This window comes from Sorex araneus, chromosome 2, assembly GCF_027595985.1.
Source record: "Sorex araneus isolate mSorAra2 chromosome 2, mSorAra2.pri, whole genome shotgun sequence".
Taxonomy (NCBI): Eukaryota; Metazoa; Chordata; class Mammalia; order Eulipotyphla; family Soricidae; genus Sorex; species Sorex araneus.
In genome coordinates, this window is record NC_073303.1 from 152,071,226 (window position 1) to 152,091,901 (window position 20,676).

The 20,676-nt window shown below is 38.5% G+C and overlaps 1 protein-coding gene across 2 annotated transcripts in view; it reads left to right on the plus strand.

Moving 5' to 3' along the window:
• The window catches only part of CD47 (CD47 molecule), an 86,993-nt gene that overhangs the window by 37,664 nt on the left and 28,653 nt on the right, over positions 1-20,676 (plus strand). For both annotated transcript variants that reach the window (XM_055125340.1, XM_055125341.1), the window contains exons 4-6: positions 15,897-16,004; positions 17,790-17,882; positions 19,828-19,920. In XM_055125340.1, coding sequence (XP_054981315.1) covers positions 15,897-16,004; positions 17,790-17,882; positions 19,828-19,920 — 294 coding nt within the window. The remainder of the gene's footprint in view (positions 1-15,896; positions 16,005-17,789; positions 17,883-19,827; positions 19,921-20,676) is intronic.

Consider the following 20,676-nt stretch of genomic DNA (forward strand, 5'->3'; position numbering starts at 1 on the left):
GTGTTAAAATAGGACTCTATAATTTGGGACAGTACAACTTCTGTCTTCCCATTTGAACTTTCCCGTATGCATGAGTTCATCTCTGGGCTTGCACTCAGTCTGAATCAGGTTTTGTCTTCCATATCATGTGTCTCTGCAGCCTCTAAGCCAGGAGAGAGTTGTTTTCTTTGATCATGTTTTTCTGCAATAACCATGTGACTGGACTTCTCAGAGTAGATTTTTTAAAAAAGTTTTTTAATGAATTGCCGTGAGATACAGTTACAAACTTTCAAACTTTCGTGATTGCATTTCAGTCATACAGTGATCGAGTACCCATCCCTCCACCAGTGTCCATTCTCCACCACCAATGTTCAGTGTTCCTACAGTCCCTCCCACTCCCCCAGCCCCTGCCTGCCTCAGTGGCAGGCATATTCCCTTTCACTCTCTCTCCTTTTGGGTGTTATGGTTCACATATAGGTACTAAGTGGCCATCATGTTTGGTACATAGTCTATTTTCAGCACACATCTTCCATCCTGAATGAGCCCTCCAAGCATCATTTACTTGGTGGTCTCTTCTCTATCTTCTCAGAAGAGATCTTAGGACTGTTATCAGGCTGAATGTCAACCTTGGGTATACAGTTGAATTGTCACTATTAGGTAAAGTAGTAATACACATTCTCATACCAATTTGGTGGCAGAAATTGTTCAAGTTAGTGAATTTTTGAGTTTGTTCATCTCTTTATGGCTCACTTAAATAGGCAGTCGATGATGGCCCCTGAACATTTTTGTATAAGGAAAGAGATAAATAAAGCTGATTTCAATTACTGTTTGATTCTGCAACCTTCAGAAATGTGAACACTACCAAATTTTGTAGTAAATTGACCTAGTGTGTGTGTTTTACTTAGGAGTTTAACACCTATATTCTAATGTATAAAAATGGAAGGACCATGCCTACATCTAAGTTCTACTCACTTAGAACCTGCTTTGTGATTTTAATGCAGTTTTAAGGTTTTTTTCTGAAAGGTTAAAAAAGTGTGGGGAAGGCTAACAATGGTAATTGTGAAGCATTTCATAATTCTTACTTTCAGAACAGTACCTAGACTTTCTGGGGGAAATTTTCATAGAATTTTGTTTACCCTTGTTTATCAGGAAAGTAACAGATGTATAACTGAAAGGTCTTCACTAATGCTAGGGAAAGCTGTTAACCGCATCTGAGCCTTGAAGTCTACATGAAGTGATTTGACTAGGAAGTTGCCTTTTATTTTTCAGATCATAAATTATTTCAGAGTAGCATGATATTTTGTATTTGGAATGATTGAAGTGTGCAAATCATGCCATTACTACCAAGCTCTTTCTCTACTCAGTAAAGCAGAATTGAGTTTGTTCAACACCAGACTTTTTAAAAAATAAAATAAGCTTTATAGATGTTTTCTGCCTTAAAAAAGGTAGTACTTTATACAATGTAAAAAATTATAAAGAATTTTTAAAAAATGAAATAAAATTGGTGTGTTCTGGTGAATTTTATGCTTGAACTTTTCTCTTTTATTTGGTGCATCTTGTTTTCTTTCTTAAAATTGAAAACCATAATAGACCCATGTAGCTTACTTACTTTTGCTTCCTGATTTTACAGTCATATTTTCAGAAATCTTTTTATAGCTGTCTATGCTTTATTTTTGTAAATCGAGTATAATTTATTTCACTCTCATCTTGTTGTATATTAAGGTTATTTTTTTAATACTATGAAAGTCACCTTTTAGAAGTGACTTTAGGATATTTCATATCTTTAGGATATGAAAGACTGAAAAATGCAGAGATATTTTAAGGATACATAGTGCCAGAATGCTTTCCAGAAACATTATATCAGGTACTGCAGATGAGAACTTCTTTTACTACCAATGCTGGCACCACTGTAATTCAAAAATCTTTGTTAATTTGGTGGGTGAAAAACATCATCTTTTAATTTCCCCTTTTGTGTTAGTGAGGCATTGAATGTTATCTTTTTCCCATTGATTTCCTAATTGCTCAACTTTATGTTTGTATCATCACTTTTTTTTATTGAATATGGGATACAGTTACAAACTGTCATGATTAAGTTTCAGTCATACAATGATGCCCACCACCAATGTTCACAGTATCCCTTCTGACACCTCCACCCCATCGCACCCCTGCCTCTGTGGCAGGTACATTCTTTCTTTCTCCCTACTTTTGGGCATTATGGTTTGCAATACAGATACTAAGAGGCCATCATGTTTGGTCCTTAATCTACTTTCAGCATGAGCGATCCCTCCAGTCATCATTGATTTAGTGCTCCCTTCTCCATCTCAACTGCCTTTTCTCCCAGGACATGAGGCTGGTTTCCAAACCATAGAGCAATCCTCCTGGCCCTTATCTCTACTGTCCTTAGGTGTTAGTCTCATGTCTCATATTATATTTCTTTATATTCAACAAATGAGTGCAGTCATTCTATGTCTGTCCCTCCCTTTCCAATTTTACTTAGCATGATAACTCTCCTTTGTTCATCCACTTTTATGTAAATTTCATGATTTCATCTTTTTCTAACACTGCATAGTATTCCATTGTGTAGATGTACCAAAGTTTCTTTAACCAGTCATCTGTTCTCTGGCATTCAGGTATTTCCCAGATTCTGGCTATTATGAACAATGTTGCAATAAACATACAAGTGCAGATGTCATTTCTGCTTTTTTTTTTTTTTTTTTTTGCATCTCTGGATGTATTCCCAGAAATGGTATTGCTAGTTCATATGGGAGTCAGTTTCTAGTTTTTGGAGGAATGTCCATATTGTTTTCCAAAGGCTGGACCAGTCAGAATTCCCACCAACAGTGAATGAGAGTCCCTTTCTCCCCATATCCACACCAGCACTGGTTGTTCTTGTTCTTTTTGATGTGTGCCAGTTTCTGTGGTGTATGATGATATGTAATTGTTGTTTTGATTTGCATCTTCCTGATGATTAGTAACATAGAGCATTTTTTATGTGCCTTTTGACCATTTGAATTTCTGTTTTGAGGAAGTTCTTGTTCATTTCTTCTCCAAATTTTTTGATGGGGTTGGAGGTTTTTTTTTCTTGTAAAGTTCTACCAATGTCTTGTATATCCTGGATATTAAGCCCCTATCTGCTGGATATTGGGTAAATAATTTTTCCCATTACGTGGGTTCTTTCTGTATGGTCACTTTTTCTTTCAAGGTGCAGAAGCTTCTTAGTTTAATGCAATCCCATTTGTTTATGTTTGTTTCCACTTGGTCAGTGGTGTTTCATCCTCGAAGATGCCTTTAGCTTCAGTATCATGGAGGATTCTGCCTATGTTTCCCTCTATGTACCTTTTGGATTCAGGTCTGATATTGAAATCTTTAATTCATTTTGATCTGACTTTTGTGCTTTGCATTAGACAGAGGTCTGTGTTCATTTTTTGTATGTAGCTGCCCAGTTTTTCCAGGCGCCACTTGTTGAAGAGGCTTTACTTGCTCCACTTAACATTTCTTGTTCCTTCATCAAAGATTAAGTGATCATATACTTGAGAGTCTGTGTCAGAATATTCAACTCTGTTGAATGTTATTTTTAATACTTGTTTTTACTGGTCCTATTCTAAAGATCATACTTCAGAGCCTAAAGAAACAATTTGGTGGCGATTTCTTAATTTAGACTCATCTTAGAACAAATAGAGTTGCGTGTGTGTGTGTGTGTGTGTGTGTGTGTGTGTAGGTTGTCCTTATATATTTGATTCAGTCAAGGTTCACATTTACAGATATTTATTATACCTAATATTTGTTTAATTCTTGCTTTATATGATGGGCACTGTACAAAGTACTCGAAATGTGAAGTTTACTTTGAGAATTCTACTTCCATGAAAACTGTAAACATTTATTAAGGTAAAACCATATCTGGATACCCACATTGAGTAGATTAAACTTAGTGATAGAGCAAAATATTGACCTACTTTGCTTATTCAACAAATACCTATTCACAGGGTTCCTGTTGGTTTCTAAGCATTGAACATTGGTCCATATATAAGCTCTAGATATGCAAGTAAAATATATATTTCCCGTGGCTTTTTAACACTCCCATTTCCTTTAAGACATATAAATGAACATGTTTCATGCATTCTGCCTTATCTTTGACATAGACAAGCATCTGAATCTACTTTGCTTTGGTATCCTTTATATAAAGTCTGCTTATGGTGGGGCAGGGGGAGGGGCAGGTGTTCCATAAAGCAGAAAACTGTTTTTCACTTGTTGAATTAAAAAATATTTTTTTCTTTTTTTGGCTTTTTGAGTCACACCTGGTGATGCAGAGGGGTTACTCCTGGCTCTGCACTCAGGAATTACTCCTGGCGGTGCTCAGGGGACCGTATGGGATGCTGGGAATTGAACCCAGGTTGGCCGCATGCAAGGCAAATATCCTACCCACTGTACTATCGCTCCAGCCCCCTAGTTTTACTTGTTTAATTATCTGTCTTTTAGAGGGTGGCCTCCTTTGGTCCCCAAAGTATAAATAACAACTCAGACTGATGACTTTTATTTTCTAGATTTCTAGTTCCCTTAAACTTTTCTTAATAGTATTTGTATCTGTATTTGATCACAGTGAGTGGTGTGGGAGTCTAGCTGTGCATGTCAGTCTTTTTGGTGGTCTTTGATAACAACCTGAACCTCCCCTCAGCTAAAATTCAGTGAAAACAGAGAGTTATTCTTCCTTTTAAGTAACATGTCTCTATTCCATAGCTGTAAGTTGAACTCAATCTCATGATGCCTGCCATTCATCCTTCAGCCCAAGGAGGCTTCTGAATTCCCAGGATTTGGTGAACCTTGCCACATTTTAAAGAGAGATGCCCCTTAGAAGAGACCTTCATCTTTAATGTTACAACTTTTTTGGGGGGTTGGGGGGCACATTCAGCAGTACTCAGGGTTCTATGCTTGGGGATCATTTCTGGCTGTTTTCAGGAGAGCATGTGGGGTGCTAGTGCTGGGGATCAAATCCAGGTTGGCTGCATGCAAGGTTGGCCTGCAGTACTCTCACTCTGGCCCCTAATGTACCAAAGTTTAAGCAAGAGTATTGTGCTGTCAGGAGACTGACACCCAAGGACAGGAGGTACAAGGGCTGGGGGATTGTCCCATAGATGGAAGACAGCTTCATGAGCGGAGGGGAGAAAGCAGATGGAATAGAGAAGGGATCACTAAGAAAATGATGGCTGGAGGAACCAGTTGGGATGGGAGATGCATGCCGAAAGTAGATAATGGACCAAACATGATGACCTCTCAGTGTCTGCGTTGCAAGCTTTAATGCCCAAAAGTAGAGAGAGAGTCTAGGGAATATTGTCTGCCATAGAGGCAGGGGGAGGGTGGGAAAGGGGGGGTATACCAGGGATATTGTTGGTGGGGAATGTGCACTGGTGGAGGGATGGGTGTTTCATCATTGTGAGATTGTAACCTAAACATGAAAGCTTGTAACTATCTCACGGTGATTCAATAAACTTTAAAAAATTAAAAAAAAAATAGTTTTGTGCTGAGTAGCAACTAAGAGATTACTCAGATCACTTAGCCATAAACAACGAACAAATCTCTAAGCACTTTGCTTTGCTATGTAAACAATACCGACTCATGGTTTCCTCTCTGCTATTAAATTACTGACTGATTTTCAATGGAGAGTTCTCAGCAAACTTTCAATTGAACTGCCATATGACCCACTTTGGGCATCTACCCCTAGAACATAAAAACACTCTCTTAAAAGTACATAAGCACACCAGTAGTCATTGCTGCACTCAGTACAATAGCTAAGATATAGACCTTGCTGTCCAGTAACACCATCCACAGATAAATGGGTTATGAAGATGTGGTATATATACACAATGGAATACTATGCAGCTCCAAGGAATGAAGAAATCATGCAATTTGCTACAACTTGATTGAAACTTCCAAACTGCAACAGATTGGAAGATCTGTTGAGTGAAGTAAGCTAAAAGAGGAAGGGCAAACACAGAATGATCTCTCTTATCTATGGTATATGGAACACTGGATGAGGAAATGTAGTAAAAGATGGGTGCCTAGATCACTCCTGATCCCAGTGTATAGAGATGAGAAAGGCAGAGAAGGAAAAAAACCAAGTGGGGAAGAAGAGAACGAGAAGTAATGGGTAAACAGGCATCAGGACTTAAGTTATACCAGTGGCATGTGTGAGTAATATAGCCATATATCCAAAACACAGATTCAGCAAAACTGGAAACACGAGGCTTAAGCATAAACCAAAATTTTTTATGTGCTTGTCAAGTTGACAGGCTGGAGTAGAGTAGAGTGGGAGTGGGGTACCGAGGGAATCTGGGAACACTGGTGGAGGGAAGCTGACAGTGATGGTGGGCCTGGTAAATAATCATATGCCCAAAATGCAACTTTAAGTAACTTTGTAAATCACAGTTCTTTAATAAAAATAAATTACTGACTGGTTTTCAAGGTTTTTCCAATGCAAGAGGTACTTTCCATCATTTAGATCAGTGATATCTCATTTCAAGTGCTGGCCATTAAGACCAATAGTTCCTGAAGGATTAAGGTTCAACTTCCTGTCAAGAGCTGGTTAGGGGCTGGAGCAATAGTATGGCGAGTAGGGCATTTGCCTTTCATGTGGCCGACCCAAGTTAGATTCCCAGCATCCCATATGGTCCGCTGAGTACCTCCAGGAGTAATTCCTGAGTGCAAAGCCAGGAATAACCCCTGTGCATCTCCAGGTGTGACCCAAAAAGCCAAAAAAAAAAAAAAAAGAAAAGAAAAGTAGCTGGCTAACAGGAGCTGGAGCTATAGTATAGCAGGTAGGGCATTTGCCTTGCACTCAGCCCACTGGGATTTGATCCCCATACATCCCATACAGACCCATGAGCACCACCAGGAGTAATTCCTGAGTGCAGAGCCAGAAGTAACCCCTGGACAGTGCTGGGTGTGACACAAAAAGCAAAACAAAAAAGAACAAAAAACACGTGGCTAACATTCTGAACTTAGGTAGGCTGTCTGTTCTTACTGTCCTTCCATCAGACTTTTGTCTGCAGAGTCCTCACTTTAAGCAGAACAGAGTGACCGTAAACTTCATCCTGTAAGTCTGTAATTTCATAATAAACATGGAAAATTACTCTTTCTCTATGACCTGTATAATGATTGTCAAAACATTAGATTTCTCTTACTGGCAGTAATAGCTATATTAGGAAATGGAAATATAGTAAAACATATCCAATGCACTATAATGAAAACACTTCAGATTAAGGTATTTAGTACTTTGAATATTCTTTGCCTTATTTTCATACACATTTGGTTGAATACAGAACAAGCAACTTTCCTATGGCTAGTTATGTAGTAATTTGTGGACTGAAGAGAGAGGAGTGGATTTGCACCTTAGGCAATTATACAGGTCATGTAATATTAGGAAACTAAAAATTAAACTGTGTTTTGGAGGATCTAATGTAATTAATGAAATTATGAAAACTGAAATTCATGTGTATCTGAATCAAGAAAATTGTGGTTGATTTCAAATTTGTACATTCTCCGCATCTTTCGTGCTCTTTTTTGGGGGGTTGAACACTATCCAGTGATGTTTGGGGGGTTCTTCTGGCTCTGCACTCAGAAATTATTCCTGGCCATGGTTGGGGACCATATAGGATGCAAGGGATTGAACTGGAGTTGGCAACACATAAAGCTAGTGTCCTGTCCACTGACTCTCTCTCTCTGTCTTCGTCTCTCTCTGTCTCTTTCTCTGTCTCTGTGTTTCTCTCTTGTTTTTTGTTTGTTTTTTGGGGGGCCACACCTGGCAGTGCTCAGGGCTTACTCCTAGCTCTGTACTTAGGGATCACACATGGCAGTGCTCAGGGACTGTAGGTGATGCCAGGGATTGAACCCAGGTGCACAGTGCATGCCTTACCCTCTGTACTATTTCTCTGGTCCCATCTTTCATTTTCTTTTCTTTATAGTCTGTGCTCAAGATTATTCCCCAACTATTTTTTGGTAACTACCCAGGGCATTTGATTAGATGAGGACTTCTTAGTCTTTTTCCACACTCCTGAACACAGAGCTGGGAGTCGTCCCCAAGCACTGCTTGATGTGGCCCAAACCACCATCCCTGAAATTACCTCTACTTATGACCCTTTTTCTACTGATGACCCAATAATTTTGCATGATCCTAGTTATTTAGGTATAAAAATAGGTATAAAAATCATCTGTTGATAATAAATTTATTTGAAAACAGATTTTAAATAATTTAAATGACTCCATATGGGATTGTAACTAATAGCAATACATTTTAAGCTGGACATTAGATGTACCTGTGCATAGTATTGTTAGGTAATTCAAGGGGAAAAAACTCTCCCATCTCAACAGCCTTGAATCCTAAGTTCTTGAGTCTAGTCATGAGGACAGGCTTACTTTTACAGTAATTACACCAGGAGAGGCTGTTACAATGAGGGGAGGGGAGGAGTGGGAATTTCTCTATAAAGTAGAAAAAGTATTCTGTAGAAGTGAGCACATATACACATATAGTAACTTGCACCAGGAAATTTCTATCCAAGAAATATTGTCACAGTAACCATTACAGAGAATCATCCTGGTTGATGACCTCTGTTAACAAACAGCACTTTGTTGTTTAGTTTATCTGAATTCTGTTTTGTAATCTTGAACTTCCAATACTTTCCCTTGGTCTTTTCATCTTTCGTTATTTAATATGTTTGTGCACTGATTTTATTATAGGAGTAACTGAACAAAACTGTTACTCAGCAGTATACTTTTTATTGTAGAATTATATTTATCTTCCATTTAACCCTTTTCAAATTTCACATTCCAACTTCCTGTGTATACTCTGCGGTTAAGACTACTAGACCAGGGAACCAAGGCAAGGAAATTTGTACTTTAATCTTTTATATTCGAAGTCCTTGCAGAACAAAGCCTATGTTCTTTTATTCCTGGGTACTTTAGACTGGTATTGTGATTTCTAGCTGTTATTCATTTTGACAAAGTTTTTCATCAGAACAAGTCAGATAGAACATAGAGGTTTAATCACATTATTTTACTTGCCTTTTAGCAAGTATTCAGTTAATAATTGGCATTAATATTCATTTTTCTCTAGCATAAGTTTAGAAAGTAATTTTTATTGTTTTTTAATGGGCATACTAAATATTTTTAAATAGTAATTTAAATTTAAGTAATTGAAAATTTGAAATTATAATTTCATCTTTAAAGTTAGCAGATGTGCTTTATTCTTGTGTCAAAGACAATGCTGAACTGCAGTTCAACAGATACTAAAATAATCCTAAAGTTAGTTTCCTAAAGTTTCAGAAAATGGTACTATAATAATCAAATGGAATACATTCTCACTTTGATTTATTCTTGATGCATTCTCCCTCATGGATTAGCCCTTCTTTCTCATCATTCACTGACAGATTACTTAGTAAAGGTCTATTTAAATATTTTGTCTTTGGGCAAGCAGTGAATTCTTAGTTACTTGATTTTTGTTGAATAAATTGTAGTCTGTATTGACTTTTATTAGTTTGTCAACCCCCTCTTTGGGTTATCATAAAACTAATCTGATATATTTTATTTCCAAGGTGAACCTTGAAGTTTACAATTTTACTAGATTTCATCAGCCACAACCTGCATTCTTTCTTTTACATGCTTTTTATCAGTCATGAGTGACAAGAAACCCTTACTCGAATCTATTCAAGTCGTAGATGTTTCTTCTGGTGGCTAGCAAGATTCATTACTTCTTCATCTCATGATTATGAAAAGTTAAATACATAAGTGAGTCTCTTAGGCTAGAGGGGTCCCATATAAAGATATGGGACTTACTTAACTGGGAGCGAGTAATACGTCCTTTTATTCCTGGCTCCTCCCTAAATGAAACATATTTACTCACTCGTTCGAATATGAGAGCGTTGAAACAGGAGCATTTGTCTTTATTCAGGACAGCATTTAAAAGAGAGTGTCATGTAATGGATACTTAGTTATTGTTGGATAAGATCTACTTGTACTTTGATATATTTGCTATAATTTGAACTAATAAAAGGTCTGCCAGTGTTTTGATCTTATTTAATTTTGCAACAAATCGCCAAACTGTCTTCAAAGTACTATTTTGTATTGTTAAACTTAGAAGCAACTCCACAAGCCACATCCTAAAATTAAATCTTAAGATAACTATGAGCCTTTCATGATTGTGGTCATCAATCATGCATGTGGTCTCAGCTCTTCCTTTGTGGAAAATAATGTTGATAATTGGAAAGATAAGCTACTTGTGAGGCCAGGGGGATCTATAGGGATTCTCTTTGCCCTCCTCAATTGAGTTGCAAGCCCAAAATTATAATTAAAAATATGTATAAAATATATATGATTATAATTAAAAATATGTATAAAATGTATTATCTTTCATTTTGTGTATTGATTTTCGTACTTATAGTTGAAGGAACTTTTTTTTTTTTTTTTTTTTTTGCTTTTTGGGTCACACCCGGCAATGCACAGGGGTCATTCCTGGCTCATGCACTCAGGAATTACCCCTGGCGGTGCTCAGGGGGACCATATGGGATGCTGGGATTCGAACCCGGGTCGGCCGCGTGCAAGGCAAACGCCCTACCCGCTGTGCTATCTCTCCAGCCCCTGAAGGAACTTTTTTAAAGAATCAGTATATTTAGTTATGTAGATTATTTGACAAGCATACCAAAAATTATGCCAGGAAATATGATGAATCTAGTGTTAAGACACATTAATTATTTTTATCTCAGTGGAAAGTGTTTGGAAAGTTTTGGTAAATTTAATAAGACCAAGTATTCTTATTTAAAGACAAGAGAAGATAACCTGTTAAAGATGTTTGAAATTATTGGCTTTGTGGCTTCATCATCCAGTTCACAACCATGTAGTTACATTTTTTTAAAAAAAGAAAACTGACAGGGCTGGAGATACAGTATGGTAGTTCTGGTGTTTGTCCTTCATGTGGCTGACCTTGGCTGGATCCCTGGCACTGCATAGGTCCTCTGAGCCCCCCACTAGGTCTGAGTCCTGAGCACTGCCAGGTGTGACCCCCCAAAATAAAAACATATTGACACTGGGTTTACCACCAAAAAGCTGCTCTCTCACCTTGCTGAGACATGCTAACATGTTTACTCTGCAAGCAAAAGAATTAAATCTAAAGAAGCTACTTAAAAAAGGTTCACTGACAAACCAAATATGAATATACTCTTTTATTGTCTAAGGACATATTCTTTTTATTGCCTAAGGCCATTTAAATGGATCCCAGTAATTCAGATGTTTACTTTATTAAAGGAAGAATTTGGGTAGCTTTGTAAAGATGTTGTGATTAAAGCCAAACAACAGCAGTGTATCTTATATATAAGCAAGGGTTTCAAATACAGCGATTCTATGGTAAAACAGTACCAACAGTAGTATTTTGTGGCATATATATGTGTGTGTGTGTAATTTTTTTTTTTTTGCTACTGTTTGGCATTATTTATTCTCCTGTATTCCTTTCTAAGCCTTGAAGTGGTTGAGTTTTATATCAGTTGAAAATGGTATAAACCAGCCTTTTGGCATGAACTTCTACTGTACTTTAAGGTGAATTCTTGCTGCCTGATCTCATAGCACTTTTTTGTACTGAATTAAACCTTAAAGAGTCTTCTATGAATGTTTGATTGATTGTGAGGTACATTTGAAACAGCTTCTATTTTATAATCCTTTTGCAGAACTTTCAAGTTCTATTTAGATAACAATATACCTGGGATTAAAATGGAAAGCCTGACATGTGTCTCGAGAAAGTTTCTTTTTCTATTTGTGTCTCTGCCTTTTGTCACACATACACTGACTTTTATCCTACGCTGTTTTGAGCCTAGAAAATAGGAAAGCTCTGAAAACCTGTGCCCTGTAAGAAGGCAGAAACCTTACTGAGTCAGAGTCATGTTGGTTCCAAGGGTGAATGGGTTGTATGAAAATTTGGGGGAACTTGCCATATGGTTCTTAGTCCTTTCTGATAAATGTAAATTTCAGCTTAGTTTCACCATCAGTTACCACTTTAACCCTTCATCTCCCATGAAGAAAAATTAGGTGAGAATGTAGTCTAAAATATGAGTAAGTGGAGATCTTAAAGCTCTTTTGGTGCCTGTTACAGCATGAATAGCATAGCTCTAGATTATAATGTAACTCAGTTACCTTTGGTGTAGGCTTCATAATGACCATTTATTTTTGTTTTACTCATTGAGCTATCATTCTTCCCCCCACCCACCTTCCCTTCTCTTTGCTGCTGCTAGTGTGATAGCCAGGGATCATATGTTTGGTTGTGGTGATTGTACCAAGCTCCCAGGGCATTCAGTTGTGCTCTCACACATTTTGGTTGTAGCTGCTGTGGTGCTCATATATATGCTCACCAGGTGTGGCACTGCCTTTCCACAGCATGCAGACACCATTGTGTACAGTGCTTGCCAGGGGTCACCCACACACTAGTTGGGGGACTTACCCACATCCGACTGTGTGTCACTGCCCAGGGTCACAGTCAGCAGAGCTTCTAGCACCGTGTTCCCTGCAAATGAGTGGGACCAGGGAGTGAACTCACAATCTCACACTTGAGAGACAGGTGTTTTTTAGCTGCTGAACCATCCCCTGGGCCAAGGAAAGTATTTTTCTTAAAACATTTTTAAAATGTTATTTTTGTGGGCCTATTTTTGTTAATAACACCAAACATTAGCCAAGTGGCACGAATGATGGCTGACTTCGACTGACCGTGAGTGTGGAAAGGTCAGACTGCAGCTGAATTTCACGAAGACAATGTTCATGAGAAACGGACTAGTTCCTGATGTTCCTTTTTCTCTCAACGGAATGAATATCTCCAAATGCAGCAGTTATGTGCACCTAGGTCGAGAACTCAACATGACAAATGACCTGGCACCTGACTTCACAGGAGGAAGAGAGGAGCATGGAAGGCCATTAAGAGCGTTGAAGAAGTGGTTAAGAGGACGAAGAACCTCTGGCTCTGGGCACATCTTTTCGACTCCACCATTCTTTCTGCACTAACATACGCCTCAGAGACAAGGGCCCTAGGAAAACAGGACGTGAACACTATTTGGGTATCCCAAAGAGGAATCAAAAGAGCTGTGCTTGGAGTATCACATTTCACTCAAATGAGAGAAGGAATCCGGAGTTCCAACCTCCAGCGATGATCAAGAATCAGGGACACTGTCTCGTTTGCCAAGGCATTGAAAATCAGATGGGCTGGACATGTAGTGCGATTTGGAGACAACCACTGGACTAGAGCCGTTACCTATTGGATTCCAAGGGACGTCAAAAGAACGCCTGTCCACCCACCTTCTTCATCAAGAATCTGGATGAACGGTTGAGGCTCTTCCTGTTCCTGGAGTGAGTAGATGCCATTGGGCTACTCTAGCAAGCGACAGGTACGAATGGAGACCTTACTGGCGCCCGCTTGAGCAAATGCATGAGGAATGGGATGATAAGTAATACAGTGATACAAGTGATTTTTGTGGGGGTTCACTGGTGGTGCTGAGGGACCCCGAGGGCCCTGCCTGAAAGTATTGGAGGCAATCCAGGACCTGGGACAGAGCCCTGGGTTCCCTTGTGCTCTCCTAATTGAGCCATATTCCCAGTATCCACCCCCTTTCTTTTCATTTTAGTTGAAGCCAATAAATCTTATGTATAATTTTGTCATGATTTAGAAATACAGTTTTTAAGGGCAGTTGTCCGCTGAGTCCTGTCATGGAGAAACACAGCAGTATTTCAATATGCATTCTGCCTTGCTGCTCACTCTGATTTTAGATTTACTTTTAACAACTTTCCTGGTAGAATTAAATTTGGTATGAACTAAAATAGAACCCCCAAAGTGAATATAAGAAAGGTTAGTCTTTCATAGAAGGGCTGTACTCATTTGTGGAGTATACAATAACATCACATGAGGCTGACAGCCAAGGACAGTAGATAAAAGGGCCAGGAGGATTACCCCATAGCTGGAAGCCTGTGTAGTGAGCAGAGGGGAAAAGACAGATGGAATAAAGAAGGGATCACTAAGAAAATGATGGCTGGAGGAATCAGTCGGGATGGAGATGTGTGCCGAAAGTAGGTAATGGACCAAACCTGATGACCTCTCAGTGTCTGTGTTGCAAGCCATAATGCCCAAAAGTAGAGAGAGAGTATGGGGAATATTGTCTGCCATGGAGGCAGGGGGAGGGTGGGAAAGGGGGGGGGTATACCGGGGATATTGGTGGTGGGGAATGTGCATTGGTGGAGGGATGGGTGTTTCATCATTGTGTGATTGTAACCCAAACATGAAAGCTTATAACTATCTCACGGTGATTCAATGCAACTTAAAAGAAAAGAGGTCAAACTTTTAGGCTTATGTGCTGAATCAGTGCTTCTCATTTTTTTCCCTTCCATGGTGTTCCCCTTCCAAATATTTATTTTCTGTGACCTCCCCCCATCCTACAAGTTAGACTCTTAGTGTCATGCTATGCCTTATGTTTACATTTTCATTTTTGTCCTCCTGGATGTTGTGGGGCCCCACAGAAGGCTATCTGGTACCAAGTACCCAGTTGTGAAGTGCTAAGTTACTTTAGTCTTTCAGGGAAGGAACATGATAGTTGGCAATACAGGTGGTATCAAAATCAGTAGCATGAATGGGCCGGAGTGATAGTACAGCAGGCAGGGTGCTTGACCTGGATGCGGACCACCCAAGGTTGTGAGCCCAGCAACCTGTATTATTCCCTTAGCCCTGCCAGGAGTGATTCCTGAATGCAGAGTAAAATCCAAAGTGCGCACACCCCATAACCAACTTTGTGGCTTTGGGTGAGCATAATAACCATGTCTGTGAGCAGCACCACCAGGCGTACCCCTTCCCACCCTGAGCGAACACAGTAGCATGTATGTTGAGTTCCCCTGAGTATTTATAGTTTATTTGCAGGCACTTATTTTTATTGAGCATGAAAAATGTTTTTCCTCATTAAGGTCTCAAGAGGGTCTGTTGTGGCCAGATAGACTAGGCACATGCTTTGCATGCAGAAGGCTCCTGTTTGAATCCTGGCATCACAGGGTCTGTTGCGCATTACTGGATTTGACCCCTGAGTACAGAGCTGTGTGCCCCTTTTTGAAAAATACACATATTTATGATGCTTTACAAATTTTATGTGAAGCAGATAAAAGTTCTCTCTGACAGCCATTTATTTCTTAATAGCAGTATGTATCTTAATTGTAAAGTAGAGGCAGTTTTTTTCCTCCAGACATTTGATAGGGTCTTGAAACATTTGAGTGATTCAACCACTGGATTGTTACTGAAAACCAATGCAGGGACTACGAATGCTAACAGGTATTCTATAATGCAAGAGCAGCACCCCAGCAAAGATTTATCTGGCTCCAGATGTTAATAAGCCTCAGTTGAGAACGAACAATATGACATAGTGTTAGTAGCTCCGTGGTAAAGTGCCTGATTTGCAAGTTTGAGACCATGAGTTTGATTCCCTCAATAACCCACACACACTAAGCATAATCCCAGCAATGCTACCAGTTGGAGTCCAAAACTACAACTATGCAAATGCTGTAACCAACAGTGTGGCCTGTGGTGAGTACAGGAATCAAGTATGTGAGCATCACAACTGGTTGCAATCTTTAGTCATTGCAATAACAAAAAAGAGAGAGGAAGGGAAATTTGAAAATAGGTCATCAAACACCCCAAACATATATAACATATTTAACATCCTTGTTTGTACTGCCGTGACACTATTATCCACTGACATTACGATAGAGATTAGAGATGACTTAAACTGATAGTAAGATTTGTTCCTCAAGAGTTATTCAATAATATACTAAGTTATCAATTTACTTCTGTACTTTTTTAAATTACATAAATGACTTCACTTCTTGTGCTTGAGTTCATATAATTCTGTATTGTTGTTTTCTTCTAGCACTTAAGTATAAATCCAGTCATCCAAGGGAGAAAACCATTCTTTTATTTGTTGCTGGACTACTTCTTACTATAATTGTCGTCGTTGGAGCCATCCTTTTCGTCCCAGGTAAGATGTATACAGTTACTGTGGTGGAAGATTGATGCATTTAAGAGCTTGCCTGGTTGGATGGTAGGAAGGAGTGATTGGGTTCCTAAGGCCCTGGTAACAAATGCCTGCAAACTAGGTGTCGTAAAACAGTAGAAAACTTCCTACTGTATTGTAGACCTTAAGTCTTCAGTAGAGTTGCCATCAGGGCCATTCCCTCTCCTGAGAGTCTAAGGGTGAATCAGTTCCATGCCTCTGGGAGCTTCTGTTCTTAGCTGGCCATTTTGGCAGCTCCTTGGCTTGTGATAGTGTGACTCCAGTCTTTCCTTCCATAATCTCATTGCCTCTTCTTCCTTCTGATTCGGGGCCAAGTCTCCTGCTCCCTTTTATGGTCCCAGTGCATAAAGAACAGAAAAACAAACAAACCACTCAAAGATAGTAACTTACTCATAGTTTTTGCTTTTTAACATAATATAATATATAATTTGTACTCCCTTATCATATAAATTGATACAGATTACAGGGATTAGAAAAATAGATCTTTGGGATACCATTGAACTCCTTACAAAGGTGACCTTCAGTAATTAAGAAATGGAAGAGGGGTGGAGGAACGTTGACACTATAGTATGGTAGATATGATGTAGCAACATAATTATTTACACCACTAGAGCATAAATATTTACACCACTGTAGTTTGTTTATTCTTTGTGGTTCTGGGAAGAGAACCCAGAGTCTCGAACTTACAAAGCAAGTACCACCTCCACCAGCATGCACCACACACACACACACACACACACACACACACACACACACACACACACACATACACACCCTACACAGAAATAGGACTTACTGGAAAACACCTCTGTTTGAAATACCATTTGCATCAGGAGGGTAGGAACAGGAATGGGAAATGAGGGGAGCACATGGAAGCACAGGTAGAGATGAGCTGTGCTCCAACTGCAGGACGTAGAATGCCATTGTTATTTGGCACAGAATACAGTAGAAAGTATCATATTCGGGAATATGCACTTACAGCCCTCTCTGCAACTGGAGTTAATAAGGGCATGTGCTAAAAAGAGAGAAATTCAGAAGACAGCTTTAAAGAATAACCCTTTTGACTTTGCATATTGTAAATGAAGAGAACAGAAAAGATGTTCTGTCAACTCTAGATTTCCAGTTTCTCATCTGGATATCTAGAGTTTGGAAGCTATGAACCTAATCAGACAGCAGAAACAGTTTAAAGTTTTAGACAATTTAAAGTTTTAGCAGGTAGAGATTAAGATACTGATATTTCAGTAATTTAAGTTTGACTTTAAATCATAAGAGTGTCACCACTTATTTTGCGTGAAACTTTGAGAAAGAACAGGCACACCTTAGATATGTCATGGGCCTGGGACCCTATTGTCACAATAAAGAAAATATCACAGCAAGTCAGTTATGTGCACTATTTTACAATGCGTACTAAAGTTGTATTTGTGCAGTAACATTATGTTTGGGGAAAAAATTGTATTTGCCTTAATTAAAAAACATTTATCCTAACTATCATCACGTGCTGTTGGAGAAAAGGCACAGATAAACTTGCTTAGCATAGGGTTACACAGACCTTCAAGTTGTAAAAAAATGCAATATTTATGAAATGCAATAAAATAAATTGTGGTAAGATGAGGCATATCTTCATTCATCTTTAATACTTTCATAGTTTGTAAGATTAATATTAATACATTTAATAAATTAAGTATTTTCACTTTCTGTAGAATCAGAAATATATAGAAAACCATTTTGATTATTTTTACTTACAAACAGGTGAATATTCAACGAAAAATGCTTCTGGACTTGGTTTAATTGTAATTCCCGCAGCGATACTAATACTACTTCAGTACTGTGTTTTAATGTTAGGTGAGTATCTATGGCAATAGTATGATTTTGTACACGTTCTAAGATTTAAATATAGCATTGTGGGGTCAGAGACATAGTCCAGTGCGTAAGGCATGTGCCTTGCATTCAGCCGACCTGCATTCAGTTCCCTCCCCAGCCTGCAGGATCCCTGAATGCAGAGCCAGGAGTTAGCCCTGAGCACTGCTGGGTTGTGGTCCAAAAACGTATTTTAAAAATAAGCATTGTTAGGGACTATGGAGTTAATACTGGAAATAAGATTCTTGCACACAGCTGACCTCAGTTTGATCCTCATGACTGCAAGCTCCCCTGTAGTCTCTGAGTACAGTTCTGGGGACCCCGAAGCCACACCAGCAGGTATGGCCACATAGTGGGGCTGAGCAGCTCTGCATCTTGGTCCTTGCATTAAATTACGGGCCCTGAGGTCTCTTGATTGTTGCCTGGATGCCCCTCCCCTAATCAAAAGGAGCACTGTTAGCTAAAACATGTTTTTTTTATATAATAAAAGTTTATTGGGGCTGGAGTGATAGCACAGCGGGTAGGGTGTTTGCCTTGCACGCGGCCGACCCGGGTTCAAATCCCAGCATTCCATATGGTCCCCTGAGCACCGCCAGGGGTGATTCCTGAGTGCATGAGCCAGGAGTGACCCCAGTGCATTGCTGGGTGTGACCCAAAAAGCAAAAAAAAAAAAAAAAAGTTTATTAAAAGATTTCCCTAAACTGTTCTTAGTGGCATTTTCCCCTTGGATTAACTGTAAATTAGCTTGTTTTCAAGGCGTGCATTTGTTTTATAAAAAGTCATCTTCAGTGTTGGAGCAATAACACAGTGGATAAGGCATTTGCCTTGCACGCAGCTGACCTGGTTTAGATTCCCAGCATCTCATATGGTCCCCTGAGCATTGCCAGGAGAAATTCCTGAGTGCAGAGTCAGGAGTAACCCCTGAGCATCGCTGGGTATGACCCCAAAAAAGCAAAATAAATAAATAAATAAAAAAGTGATGTTTATTTGTGTTATTTAGTAGATTTGTTTCTATATGATTTCTTAATTATTTTAATGTTCATATTTAAATTTTAATTTTTTTCAATTTTCTTTTGGTAGCCACTCGGCAATGGTCAGGGTCCTGGCTTTGTCCTCTGGGATCAAGGAACCGTTTGTGGTGCTAGGGATCAAACCCCGGTCTGTTGCTTGCTTGGCAAATGCCCTGCCCATTCCACCCTCATTTCAGATTTTTAAATTATGTTAAACATGATCTTTTACTATGCTAATATGCCTTTCTGTTGAAAAAAATTAAGAAAAAATAGTTCTACAAGTAGGGTTATAAATCATAAATAATGAAAATGTTATTTCAGTTATTGGTAAATTTTACCATTTTTGTTTAAACATCCAGTCTATAATTGGTATCACTTTCAATGTATTTTGGGAGTAAACTATTAACATATCTTTCATTTAAGAGTATCTTTATCTTTTTGTTCATTTAACTCAGGGCCTTAGAGCCTATATCTGTTGCTGTTCATCAGAAAGTTGTTCATTCATTATTAGACAGCAGATCTAGATGTACAAGATAGAGGTTATTATGTTTACAATGGCATGTTTGCTAATTGACTCCCTCCACTAAAACAATTCTATGTGGTGCACTAAAGCCATGTTTAATAGTCATTCATAGTATAAAGCACAAAAATTTGGTAAAAGCAACATTGTCCCAAGATTTTGTCTTAAAACTTCCTGTCCAGCTCAGCTCACTGTAAAACTAAAGGATGGCTAAATATACAAATCTGGAACTAACTTCTATAGGAAGGTAAGATTCAGATCACTTGGGAAGTATCTGCTGCCTGACAGTGAATTATAAAATACTGTAAGGCCATATATAGGTTAGTATTCTCGATTGTAGAAGATGAGTTTGGGATGATTACTTCCTAATTACTCTCACTGTGCGTTTTCCTTTCTCCAGCTATTGGAATAACCTCCTTTACCATTGCCATATTGATCCTTCAGATGCTGGGCTATGTGCTCGCTTTGGTTGGACTAAGCCTCTGCGTCTCAGGTAAAGGTCATACTGTTCTTCAGGACAGGATATTTTTCTCTCTCTTTGCTTTTATCTTTCTCTGATTTTAAATTCATCAACTTTATTATTTTTAGAGCTGTCTTAGGTTCCTAGCAAAATCGACTGGGAAGCACATATCCCCCCCAACACAACACACACACACACACACACACACACACCCCTCTACTATACAATCTTTTCCACTATCCACATCCTCCCCCAGATTAAAACATTTGTTACAAATAATAATTAATATATCATTTTCATTCGTAGTCCATGATTTACATTACTGTTCACTTGATGCTGTACATTGTAATTATCACATGTATATAGCTTCATGGATCAGAGACATAATATCATACAAAAAATTAACTAAAAATACTAAAATACTAAAACACTAAAAATGTTCTATGTTTTAACTATTCATCTACTCTTCTTAAGCCTCTGATCAGTTTAAAGTTTTTAGAGCTTTGTATGTTTCAAAATGCCTTGTATTTGGAGTCATACTACCTTTTCTTACAAACTTATTTTTTTTTACACAGTAACATGAATTTAAGGTTGTTTTGTGTCTTTTTACGGCTTTTTTTTTAAAGCACTGAATAATACTATATTATGGGTATTTACTCTACTCTTTATGTAACAAATGAGAGGACTATCTTGGCTGCTTTTGATTTTCATATTTGAAAAAAAGTATTGTAAACACCCATATACATGTTTTGTGTAGACATAGTACTACTGCTAGATTGTATATTAAAA